This window comes from Ambystoma mexicanum, chromosome 6q (genome assembly GCF_040938575.1).
Source record: "Ambystoma mexicanum isolate Mex_15411 chromosome 6q, UKY_AmexF1_1, whole genome shotgun sequence".
Taxonomy (NCBI): Eukaryota; Metazoa; Chordata; class Amphibia; order Caudata; family Ambystomatidae; genus Ambystoma; species Ambystoma mexicanum.
The window spans coordinates 2,354,492-2,367,699 of NC_090937.1; the positions used below are offsets into that span (position 1 = coordinate 2,354,492).

Consider the following 13,208-nt stretch of genomic DNA (forward strand, 5'->3'; position numbering starts at 1 on the left):
GAGAGTAGTCCGTAGTGATCAGAAGACTGATTCATTTAAAGTTGTATTTCCTTTTTAGGAACATCCCATCTGAGTCAAAACTTTCCGAGAAGACGGTCTGAAGTACCTGCAGTGGGAGTTCTTGTCTTTTGTTGTTTTCTCCAGTCCCCTTTCCCCTTGGGTTTGCCTGGCCAATAGTTTTAAAGAAGCAGGATTGTTGAGCAGGCAGGCTTAGGGGGCTAGGTGGGCCAGCTTCACTCCTACAGGATCCCACTACTTCAGTTTCCTGACAAACTCACTTGCGAGTGCGTTTACTTTTGACAGAGACCTCCGCCTGGTGAATTTTAGCATTTACTAAGAGCTGGGGGTTCTCTAAGGTAGAGGGAATTAGCACATTTCTGAGAATTATCCCTAACATTTCTCATGTAACATTTTTATGTTACCCTTACTACAATTCATGGATGGTGGCAGTGGTTTAATTTTCCTTCCATTGTGAGTTTTTTTTTTTTTTTTTTAAATCGCAGACTGAATCCTCAGCTGCAGTATTGGGCCCATTTTGTCAAAATGGCCCCGTCGTCTTTTCGCTATTTGTTTGTAAGGTCCTTCTTGAGATTTACTCTGTGCGCCAAACCCAGTTTGGTCCCATTGGTAGTTTGGTCTTCACGGGTGAAGCCCACCTCTGGCTCCAGTGTGTCTGGCAGGGCAGGAAGCGAGGGAGTTTCCCGAAACTCCCTGTGCTTAGTCTTGGTTACAGGAATGCACCCAATGGTGATTGGCTGGCTGTCCTTGGAGGACAGCCACCCTGCTGAGTGAGTGACAGCTAGGCTGCGAATAATGGGAGACACGTGCATAAAAAGTGAGGTCTTTTGCAGGAAGGCAGAGTTGACCACTTGTTGGGGAGAGTTCTCAAACATGTGCCAATTCCCTCTACCTTATAGACCCCCAGTAACTTTGCTGGATTTTGAGGACTTTTTTTTTTAACCTGGAGAGAGCGAGACCTTTTCCCACACTCATGTTTTTTAATGTGACTTTATACACTGTTTTTTTTGGTTATGGAGTATAACTAACTCCATAGGCATCATCTTTGACAATTGTGTCACAAAGCACCTTCAGTGCAGTGAGACAGGGAAGTCTTTCAGATTTCCCAAAGTTTAAATACCTTCTCTGGGATCAACTACTGTTTTCCAAAGTAGTGGAGTGAAATTGACATCACCTAGTCCTGTAAAATCCTAGACCCAGCACACCCCATCTTACAATAGAGTGCTGGAGGGGTTACTTAGAATCCCCTATGTCTAGTTACTCATGTAGCATTTATAGGTTACCCTTTCCTCTCAGAATGTATGGTGGCAGTGAACTACCATGATTTACCCCAACCATGAACTGTTCGCAGCTCCGGTAACGTTAAATCGCGGAAGCCATGTTTTTCAAAATGGCGCCGAGTCTCCTTTGTTAAAATGGTCCCTGGTCTTTTTTCGCCATTTCTTTGTGGAAAGGTCATTGAGTTTCTCTGCGCGCCAAACCAGGTTGGTCTCTTAATTCGCCTTTGGCAGGCTTCAGGAGTGAAACCTGCCTCTGGCTCCACGGTGTCTGTGGCAGGCAGGAAGTGAGGGAGGTGCCCGAAACTCCATGCTTAGTCTCCTAGGAGACCCAAATGCACTCCAACGATTGGCTAGCTGACTATACGGCAAGGACAGCCACCCTGCTGGCTGAGTGGCAGCTAGGCTGGAATGAATGGGAGAGAACTGAATAAAAGGAGAGTCTCTTGTCTTGGAAGGAAGAGTCGACCACTGGACGAAGGAACCGAAGAAGAGCTCGAAGAGGACGGCTGCTGCAACTCCTGGACCGTTTGCCTGGTGAAGCCCTGCTGCTGGTTCAAATCGCCAAGTTCGCATCGACAGATCAGTCCTGCAAGGACGACTTCTCCCTTTGAGTTGGTGGGACCAATCAACTCCCAAGTAAGCCACCTGGACACCCATCTCGGAGCTGGTTGCATTTCCTCAGAATGGTAACGGAAATCTTAGAGCCAGCAAGAGGGACACCAGATTGTGTGCGTTGCTTGTAAGCTGGCCGAAAGCTTTTGGAAGATCCTCCGGACTCACACGAAGTAGCACTGACCAAGCCTAACCCCCCCTCAGTTGAGTGCGGGACCTCCGATGTGCGGAAAGTCCACCTTGACAGCATGGAACAGTACTTCTTGCCATTTGCTGTACCGCAAGGAGCTGCAAAGCGAAACAGCCACTGAAAAGTTTGCCGGTTGCCAATACAGTGCAGGAGTCCCCACAACGTCTTCCCTCTTGTCCCCACGACTGAGGCCCAGGAACAGTGAGATCTGTACAAGAACAGAAGTCTTCAGCTGCATCTTTTTCTTCTTTACTACTTTACTAAAGGTACTGTAAAACTAGCCTAAGAGAATTTACCTCTTACTGTGGAAGTGCTCGTAACTTCTGCAACAAGTCTAATCAGCTTGTGGCCCTATATTTGGTTCTTTTTATCAAAGACTCCTAAGAACTTGTGCAGAGACTTTTCCATTTACTTACCTGAAGTGCTGCATCATATACAAAGACTTTTGCCCATTGACTTAGCCTATTGAATTGAATGACTCTTCAATATCTGAAAGTACTTGACCTGCTTAAGATAGTGCATTTGTGTTCTAATAACCTTTGCCTTTGACAAACTATTGAGAGCATTCTGCATGCCAACAGGAAGGTATTAATGTCCGCAGCACTCGTGTTACTGAAGTCACCTGTGGGTGTAGGTTGCGTCTGTGGGCCATCCCAAAAGGGCCTCGTATGATCCAGAAACTCAGTATACAGTATTGAAGTATATTTGTGTGTTATTATTCTATTGCTCCCTTTTGAAGGCTTTATAACCGACTGAAATTATTGTTTATGCAAGAAACCTTGAGTGTAAGAGTTTATTTCAATACCTGTAACTGAATCTTTGTGTAACTCCACTACAGCTCACAATTGCCCTCTTGAGATGCGCCTGGCTGATAAACATGCTACCAAAACTGTGTACTACAAGCTCCTACCAAAGGTTGGGTTGCCGATACCTGCAGTCATAGTGGTTTGTAGTGTTCCCAGAGGGTACTGCATTCAAACCTTGCCCAACACCACTGGACAAAAGAACCAAAGAAGAAACTGGAAGCAAAGCTTGCTGCACCGTCCTGGACCATTTGTTTGCCTGGTGAAGCCCTGCTGAAGGTCCAAATTTCGAATCGACTCGAGAAGCCCGGAACGGACGACTTCTTCCCTTGGTTTGGTGAGACCAACTGACCCCAAGACAAACTCGACTGGAACCCCCCTCCCTGCTAGCTGTACTGCTGTCATGATCTCTGCTTCCAAAAGATCAGGACTTGCCCGACTCCCTTGGAAGCAGACCCATAACCCCGGTTCCGAGTGCCAGCCAGTCCCAATTGGGACCTTTTGGACCCTGTCCTGGCGCCAGTGGCACCAGGCTCATAAAGATGCCCAGTCCCAGCGCTGGAAGCGCCGGGCTCATAATGCTTGGGTGGACTTACCTGAAGCAGACCATGCTGCTTACTTACCTGCCAGTTGAGCCCCTGATCCTCTTCTGTTTGGGACTACTTTTCCTGTTGGGTGGGGCAGGAGCCACTCCCTAGGTTCAGAACACTGGAACTCTTCTGGAAAGCAGGAACTCTTTTCTCACCTAGGCGAGGGTGTGGTTTAAATAGCACTACAGGAGGCTATTTAAACCACGCCCGATGGATGAATCTTGCTTTGCGTTATTCTGCATTCTCTGCAGCAGAACGCTCATCGTGTCTTCTGCTTCTGATCCTGGGCCTAAGGGAACAAAGGCTTACCATCCTGGAATCCAGTCTTCAGCAGCACCTGTAAAGACAACGAAAGAACAGGTTAGCACTACGGTCTTCAGTGGCAGCGCATGTCTTACCTGGTCCATCGGCTGTCACCAACGCCTCGCGCTGCATTCCGGCATCTGAAAGACAAAAGCTTACCAGCTCTTTGCACGCTCCGGAGGCCTTCGGCGCTGCATCCCGCATCTGAAAGACAAAAGAAGGTGCGTTTAAAGACATTGGGCAACTTTATTACTCACGTGCCATTACTCCTTCCCACGCCGAATCCAGTGGGTATTCCAGCACCCTTCAGCTTCTCTAAAGCTCCGAACTTGTACCTGCAAGATAAAAGGGACAGTTAGTGCGCATCGTGAAGCAGGCTACAAGCGCTTACTTACGTGCTTCCAGGCGCTTCTATTCCTCACGCGGGTTCGATCCTCAACTCTCATCAGCCCGCCATCGCCGGAACCCTGCAAAACAAGAGATATCATTACAAAAGACTTAAGACATTTGAAGTGCCCAGAACTTACCGTTCATGCAGTTAACAACGGACAGCAGTCCTCGGAGGTCAAGAGGCCTGCACCCTTATCCAGTGAAGACACTGGTTACGGCACCCTGCCCCGAGGCAGATGGAGAGCTCAGCGTTCACTTACCTAAGGTGAGGGCGTTAACCTTTGGGGGTTCTACAGGAGAAGAGAAAGGGAAGAGGAGAGAGGCACCCAATAACCCCAGTTCATTAATCCCATATTTTCTATCTGCAGACATCTTACTCTTCAAGTCAGACATACAGTGCACAGAGGACCAGCCCAAAGAGCCAACCGTGTGTTACACATCACCTTTGAAGATACGGCATTCACCCAGTCAAGACCGGCGCCTCTGCGGGAATCAGGTGAGCGTTACAACTTCTTTGCTACGGCAGGAACCGAGAGCCACGGAACAGGAACACCAGGAACGAGTGCATCGCCTTTAAGCTGGACCTGAGCTCCAGGAGGATCTTAAGGACTCACTCAAAGCAGGACGACCCGAGCCACCTCAACCGAATGCTAAACCCAAGAAGCAATGGAGCCCATAAGGTGTCCGTGTTGCCATTTACCGGTAGCTGAAACCGCGAAGTGCCGCTGATCTGGAGTAAGCCCATTGCTGCAGCCGACCTTCAAACTGTAGTGCAGGAGGCCCCAGACGCCCTCCCTCTTGTCCTCATGACGGAGGCCAAGGAACAACAATATCTACAGGACTATAACAGGAACAGAGGCCAGCTGGACCTTTTTCTTCAGACTCAGGGTACTGTGTAACTAGGGGTACTTATCTCTTGTGTGTAGCTTGCTTGCTCTCATTGGAGACTTGCATTTCCTGCCCTCTGCAGAGTTGCTTGCATCTTTGCTTTTTACAAGCCTCCCAGCGTGTGGCCCAACAGTGATTCTTTTTACCACAAACTCCTGGAGGATAGCAGGATGACACGAAGCAACACAGGTTCGATCCCCGGGTCCACTCTTAGAAACCACTGGGTATTAAGCGCATTATAAATATGCAACTAAGACCTATTCCTGCAACTGCACCTCGATGCCCCCAGGCTGTGCGAGCGCTTTAAAAATGCGAATAAATTGTGAAAGACTTTTGTGCTACCTTCAAGAAGTGCCTCAGCTTCTCTAGACTTTTGCTCAACTGACATTGGCTGTCCTGGCTCCTGGAAGACTCTTCTTACCGTCTAACGTTGTGTTCATCTGTCCCTCAAAAAGTCATATATAAAAGTTACTTGTACAGCTGGGAAACGGTTAACCTATATTTCATTGGGGGATTGTAAAGTGCTTACCTGATGGAAAAACTTGGTAACCTTTGTTTCTTAACTTATTCCCTTTTCCACAAACCTCAGTATTGCATTAAGTGTTAAAGTGATACATCAATGTCCACAGTGTCTTAGCAATTTTAGCAATTGAAGTCATCTCAGGGTGTGGAAGTGTGTTTGTGACATCCCAAAACGGTATCTACTTAACTGAAACGGAGGGTATTTGAAGTGCTTTTTATTGTTGCATATTTCCCTTTCTAAAGTCTTATTTTAAAGTGGACTTAAACTAATAAATGTAATAAGAAACCTTGAGTATAAGTGTTATTTGAATACTTGTCACTGTGAATCTATGTTACACCTCTACAGCTTACATTGACCCCTCTTAAGATAAGCTTGGCTGCTCAGCTCTACCAACTTGTGTAGTACAGGCCCATCCCAAAGGTTGGGTTAACTATTGCCAAGGGGACGCTGCTGGTGTCGTCTCCCACAGGGTTACTACATACAATCTTGCCTAACAAGGAGGTCAGGAAAAATCAATGAACACATGTTCCAACAGTTATGTTTACTGTGAATGGTCAACCTCTGAGGAGGCATTACTGAAGGAAGAATGCTTACTTTAGAAAATGTTCAATTAGCGTGAACATACGATCCATCTCAGCATCTTTTTTCTCATACAGTTCCTTGCCAACCCAGGGTAAAGAGGAGAGGACAGCAAACACGTACCAGTCACACCGCACCTAGGGTAGAAAGGAGTTAAGAATGAGGAAACTCAAACACCATAGCAGGCAGATTAGATTTCATATATTGCCACACTTTTGTATTTCCTAAGGTTGTCTTCTGTAATCAGGAAATCAGTCAGCTCAATTAAATTAAAAAACAATCCATCGTATATATGCAGTCTGTAGTTACAAAAGAGCATGCAAGTCCTATAGGAGCAGCACTAATCCGCTTACCTGAGGTATATCTTCCTCTTGGGTCACATTAATGAAATTCTCAAACATTGCCACCATGGAAGGTGCAGCAATTACATGACAATTCACAAGGTCTGAGAGAAAACGGACCTGTTAAAAAGAAAAAAAACTGATTCAGAACGTGTTCATATATTTAAAATTGAGACAGTAATTTACAGTTATTCAGCTAACACCTGTTGTAGAAGAACATCTATTCATGGTTTCACAAAAAATAAAGCTGCATTGTTCATAAGGCAATCTTCAAATCAAGCCAAAAACCAATTACAAAAGAGAACGTACATATGTGCATATGAGAAAGTACATACATGTTCTTTATTGGATAATGCAAAAAATAAACAAGCAATCCTTAAAATGCCATGTCAGTTCATATTTTTAAAATACCTCGATGTTCCAGAGGAGGGAGCCAGCCGAGGAAAGATCGGCCACCAGCTCGATGTTGAGAGAAGTGCTCAACATGCAGAGAGTTGGCGCCGGAGTGTAAAACTTTCGAGGGAGAGTATTTGGTGAGAGACAGTTGTAGTTGGCGTGGTGCCCGGCCCCAGACAGCCTTATGGATGATGCAGAGGGATTTGAGTTGTATCCTTGCAGCCTCCCAGAGCCAGTGGAGATATTTTAGGGCTTGAGAGAGGCAGTCCCCTGGGCTTGAGGCCAAGGATAAGTCTTGCATCTGTGGTTGGAGAATTATATTGCCAGGTTGGGTAGGATTGTCAAAACTCTCCATCTTTCAAAACTGCAGTCTCCTTTAAAAGCTACAGTCTCCTTTAACTTTGAAATGGTTATCCAACTGCACTTGCCCATTAAAATGCTTTGGACTGAAATCTAATCTTCGACAGCCACAGCATACAAATACTTGTTTTTTGGACCATGAACAAGTAACATTCTGGTCTATTGTTTTTTTAAATACTGGGAGAAGTCACTTTAGCGCTGTAAGCGAATGAGGAAGTATGAACAAAGGTTTGGCCCGGTGTGACAACGATTAAAAATGGGTCTTGACTGGTCAAAGCTCATTGGCAGAGAAGATTATTCACAAAGCAACAATTACATAATTCTATTTTTTTAAATGTATATGTGCTGTCATTTGCTAAGGCAGTTCATGCACAGCCTCAGTTTTTTCAATTACACAAGATGTGACAAAGCGGTCATGATAAAACAGTGACCGAATAGTTATCAGTGCAAACCCCATCGATCTACTCAGCTGCAAGGCCAGATTACATTTCTCGGTTTTAGCATATAGATCAAACCTACCAACTTGACCTTCAAACTCAATGACTCTGCCTCACTCCTCCCACACGCCTTAAAGGTGAGAATGAAGCGATCTAATATCCTCCAAATGCAGACTATTGCATTGTTGTGCTAGAAAGTGTAATGTGGAAATTAGAGATTTAGTAAAAACGTCGTTTTTTCTGTTTTCCTCAGCATACCACAATTACTTAATTTTGATGTTCAAATCATATCTACATTTATTTTGTCCATAGTAGGCTAGACATTTTTAAATATAAAGCCACACTTTGATAGACCCAATTTTAGTTACAGCAGAACATGCTGCGTTGTATTCATGCCATGCATTTATCTGGTATAGTTGACAGCTATCAAATAAAATAGCATAATGTTGTGTGTGCCATATTCAATCAATGTAGGCCACAGACTATTTTTAATTCGATTGGTCCAACATCTTGTCCTTTAGACAAGTAGCAAAATCGGTACACCTGGTTATAAATGCAAATCTTCCTGCTTTCCCAAATCTATAAGAATGCTTCAAGTTATTTCATACCCATGTACTTCAAGTTGCAGCAGTTTATACCTGCGCTCTGATACATCTGAAATCTAAGCTCTGAAGATGAACAGTCATTTAATTTGCATTGACAGTAGCAATGGGAAACAGCAGAATGACTTACTAAATGTACAGCATCTGTGTATTGATTGGACTTCAAAGATTCTTTCAGTTGTCGAATCATCGCTTCTACAAATTCCCCACCAAAGTTGTAATTTCTGGCATTCAGCAACCCAACCAACGTTGTATAAACAGTCAACTTCTCAGGCAAAGTGCGTGCCCTGATTTCAGAAAATGATCAAAGAATAAAAACATTTTTAAAAAGTAGTTATTTACCAGTTGCAAGAATTAGAAGTGTTACTCATGTGGATTCATGTTTACAGAGTCACTGAATTCAAATAATAAGGGTGAATTAACAATCAATAGTTTGTATGCAGGACGAGGGCTCTCTGGTGTAAAAGAGCAAGGTTACAGGTCTTCCCCATTAAATGACACCTTGACAAATCAGCACCTGGAACGTGTAAAATAAATACAAAAAAAAAAGCAAGAGAAGGCACAGAACAATGGATTATGGGGGCCCAGGAGCCAAAAGGGGGATCAGTGGGGGAAGAGCAGAAAGTAGGGGCATGGATTCATATTCATCAGAAAGTTGTAGTGTGTAAAAATAGGACCACAAACCATTTGCAACGTGTTTTGGAACGAGTTAAAAATGATTATGGTATTTATTGAGCACGGACCTAGTTACAAGAAGCAACGGAGCGATTTACATAGGTATAAACCAATACAGGTGCATGACGGAGCGCTTTCCAGTGGTAACATAACAGATACAACCAGGGGGTAGATACAGAGGAGGGGTACAGATGTACTGGGTGGCGGAGAGGAGTGGGCGTCATCTGGAGAGTTAAGTGGCGCAATGCGATGGCCTAGGTGTTGAGGAGAGACTCTGAAGAAGTTGGTCTGGAGTTTTCTGAATTGTAGGAGCGTGGGGGGGGGGGGGGCGAGTCTGATGCCGAGGAGGTTCCATAGTCTTGGGGCATAGGCAGAAAAGGTTTGTTTTCTGATCCTTTCTTTTTTGCAGCAGCGGAGTGTGTGGTGTGTGGTGTTCGTGTGTGCACGCATTGGGAGCCAGTGAAGGTGGATGAGGGCCGGGGTGATGTGGTCATATCTGCACAAAGGAGGATAGGACCAGTACTTTAACCGTGTATCTAAAGCTGTCAGAGAGAAGGGTTTGATTTTTCTGAGCTATGTGTGTCTTGAAGGAGAGACGTTTGTCGATGTGGAACCTGAGGGACTTTGCACAGGAGAGGAGCTTGGGCGTGAAGCCCTCAGAGTACATGATTGATAGCCAGGGCTGTATTGCTGGGTGTTCGATGTTGGTGAATAGGAATTCGGTCTTGGAGGGCTTGAGCTTCAAGTATGCACTGGACATCCAAGACTGGATCAGTGAGGCAGGTTTTGAGCCTATGGATGTCCTTGATGTAGTCTATCTTGAGGTATAGCTCTGTCGGCGTATTGATGGATGTGGATGTGTGGGGCAAGAAGAGCTCCCCGCCGCTCCATGTATAGATTGAAGATCACTGGGAAGAGGCTGAAACCCTGTGGGACTCCACAGGTGACTGGTAGCATTGGCGATCTACAGGTGTCCATCTGAACAAACTGCTTCCGGTTGGCGGACGTGAACCAGCATAGCACAAGGTAGTTGATCCCCCATGTAGAGAGTCCGTAAGCGCCTGGTAGTCTGTGTCGAAAGCAGCTGAGAGGTCGAATAGAACCAAGATGATTCTACTCAAAGGCTGCAACTTAAAAATACCTAACAAATATGACTAGTCATGAAGAGAGAAAAAACTTTTTCTTCTTCTAAAGAGTTGCATTCCTTACGCCATGTTGCCAGTTCTTACAAGGATTTGAGCGACCTTACTGTTAAAAGCCAGACCCTACAATAATCACATGGACCCAAATTAAGAACAAATGAATGAGAAAATGTGAAGGTGGTTGCCAATTTCTTTTTTAAAGCGATACCCACCCCTTATCTTCATCACAGTGTTGGCCATTGCAGGGATTTATAAAGCAATATGTGTGTGCTGTACATACACTGCACAAAGTATCCTCAGGATCTTGCTCTTGTAGTTTGGTAGATCTGCTTCCAAAACACCAGCCAGGCCTTCCAAGTTGCTCTCCAGTGAAGAGGTGCTCTACATAAACAAAGTGATGAGAATAAAAACCTTGGGACAAATTACAGACAACTCACAGAAAACAGACATTAACGGGGACTCAATTTAACATATCTATTAACGGGTAGCGCTCACTAGACCCTAGACTCAAACTATACAAAAATACCCCAAGGGGGTCCAAAGAGAGACGGGGAAAGTGGGTTTAAGAGTTACTCGTAGTAATAACAATAGGCTATCATACCTCTATCCACATTCATTAGACTCATGGGAATCTTCAGCAGGGAGGAACTGCAGTATTTTGTAGATGGGCATGCAAGGACGTACAGCATCTCACAGTTTGTTCTCTTTTGCAGTGTACACAATTAATATGCAGTTACAGAGTAGGGGGACAGGGCAGGCATGTGGATTATCTACTCTAGAGGAATTAGGGCTGTCTGACAAGCAGCAACAGTCAGCAAATGAGAAGTTAGTGTTGCCTTTCCTGGAACACCCACTTTACTACTACTACCACCACCTTCTTTCAGAAATTACTTTTTTCCTTTGAACAGATGTTTTTTTCAATTTATTGTGCCAAAGGTTTGTCCAGACCCGCTGGATTTAAAAAGGACAGACCAAAACAGCAGGACTGACCAAAAGCATTTAGAACAGTCTATGGCTGCAGGTTCCGCAGCCTCTGGATGCTACAGGTGCCTCTTCCTGTACCTCATTTCATTAATCTCCAGTTTGCCAACAGAGTGGAGCGAAGGTAACTTTGTTCTGATAAGGTGTCATGGACCACTTTTGTAAGAATCACTACTTCCGTTACAGCAAAAGGGACTCCTATTCCTAGGTCAAAAATCAATGTTGCCGTATAAATGTAGTCTGAAACCCACAACAGGGACATGGAAACCGAATGGCATTCGATAATAACAAAACAAAAAAAAAAAAGAGTAAAGTTAAAGAAGGCAGGTTTCTTTGGTATCTCCCACAATGCAGATGCAGGGTGTTGACAGCTTAGGTCAGTTAATTGGTCTAAGAATGTCCTCTCTAGGTTTACCAGTCAGAGGGGTAGGGAGGCACCTGCAGAGGAGCGCCATCTATCCCCTGACACCCCCGCATCTGCTTGGTGAATCATCTGATCTGCAGAGAGTTGGAGCTAGAAGACCGAAAGGAGAGAGGGAGAGGGAGAGAGAGAGAGAGTCCCAGAAAGCCTTATGGATGATGCAGGGCGTCTTTAACTTGATCCTTGCAGCAACCAGGATCCAGTGGAGAGAAGCAGTCCATGAGCTTGAGGCAAAGTATAAGTCTTGCAGACCTACTCTGGATTAGTTGGAGGGGGCAAAGAGGAGTTGGGCAGGTTGAGGAAGAGGCTGTTGCAGTAGTCCAGGTTGGAGAGGACCAGAGCAAAGTGCTGCAACTAGTGTGGCAGTCTGAAAATGGTGCAGCAGTTGACACTACCAGTGTCAAGATTATACTCTTGAAATCTTCCAGTGCAAGGTACGCGACAAACAACATTAAATTGCAATGTATTTAACTTTGATGGGATCAGTTCTGAGCTCAGTCTGAACATTGGTGTATGGTAATTATACTTTACTAATCAATTTGTTTAAGGCATCCGTTTGGAATAAAAAGTAAGCAGTATGAAAGTAGCTTAGTATAATGGCTTCTGAGTTGAGCAAGAACTGCTACAACAAGCATAGCAAAAATGTATAGGTCCCCATTATATCCTCGCCCTTTAAGATGGCTCAATGCCTTGGAGGACTGCTAGTGCCAGTAGCATGTACAATGAATCCAGAGTTATGAGTGACAGTTATACAAGGACCATAGGTTTAAGTGAATCTTAACAGAATAGTTATATTTAACTTGCTCACTAAATAGCAGAATGACACTCCAAATATAGCGCTGGAAACTGCAGTAAAAAGCCTTTTCAATTTTCTGCAAATGTAGCTAAATTTCCAAACAAAAAGGTCTGATGCACCTGCAGAAGCAAGTTTGAATGTTAATGTGCAGGACTTATGGAGTATTGTATGCTATATCTGTGCAGATCCATACTTGTTTTAGTATGGAAACAGGTGCGTCAGGACGGTCACAGGAGAGAACATAAGTGTAAAGTTACAAGGTTGTATTTAGTACTGTGTAAAGGGAGGGGTCAAAACAACAAATGGGGTGGATGAAAGTTTACTTAAATGTGGCTCCTAAAGTTGAGCAGACCCCTCTTGGAGGCAGTGTCCACTTCATTAATGTCTTGGTGTTAGTTTGCTTGGAAAGGTTCAAATCCCCTTCAGGGTCCTTCCCTACAGGTTAGCAGGGCCACTACAGTGTTTCAGGGTAGTTCCCAGATATCCAGTCTAAATTTATTTGGTTGGCGAGGGTCTCTCCCTCACCAACCAGTTGCAGGCAATCATGAGCAAGATGTCTGTTCCATCAGAAAGTAGGGAGTGGTCTACAAGCTCTGCCATCATTCCTCTCTCGTACTGCCACTTACATTGGGATCATCCAACATGCCCAGTCCCACCCATCTTTATCCTCTAGCACGTCTTAATCATTTCGCCTTAACCGAAAATGTCCAAACTTTCTGTATCAGACCCTTTCCACCCTCCTCCTCGCCTTTTCCAGTCAGACCATCTTCCTGATCCGCTGCAACTCGCCATTCGCTTTCATTTGTACTAGTTTCCCATGCCCCAACAAAGTTTCAATCACCTCCTCTCCAAACTGAAGTGTCCGGGCTTACTCTGTATAC

General features: G+C 44.8%; 1 protein-coding gene across 1 annotated transcript in view; it reads right to left on the reverse strand.

Moving 5' to 3' along the window:
* Positions 1–13,208, reverse strand: part of NCBP1 (nuclear cap binding protein subunit 1) — a 1,187,216-nt gene that overhangs the window by 1,085,279 nt on the left and 88,729 nt on the right. Inside the window, exons 3-6 of the mRNA XM_069630359.1 lie at positions 10,410–10,510; positions 8,443–8,599; positions 6,530–6,637; positions 6,192–6,313 (exon numbers count right to left, since the gene is read on the reverse strand). Of these exons, the coding sequence (XP_069486460.1) occupies positions 6,192–6,313; positions 6,530–6,637; positions 8,443–8,599; positions 10,410–10,510 (488 nt within the window). The remainder of the gene's footprint in view (positions 1–6,191; positions 6,314–6,529; positions 6,638–8,442; positions 8,600–10,409; positions 10,511–13,208) is intronic.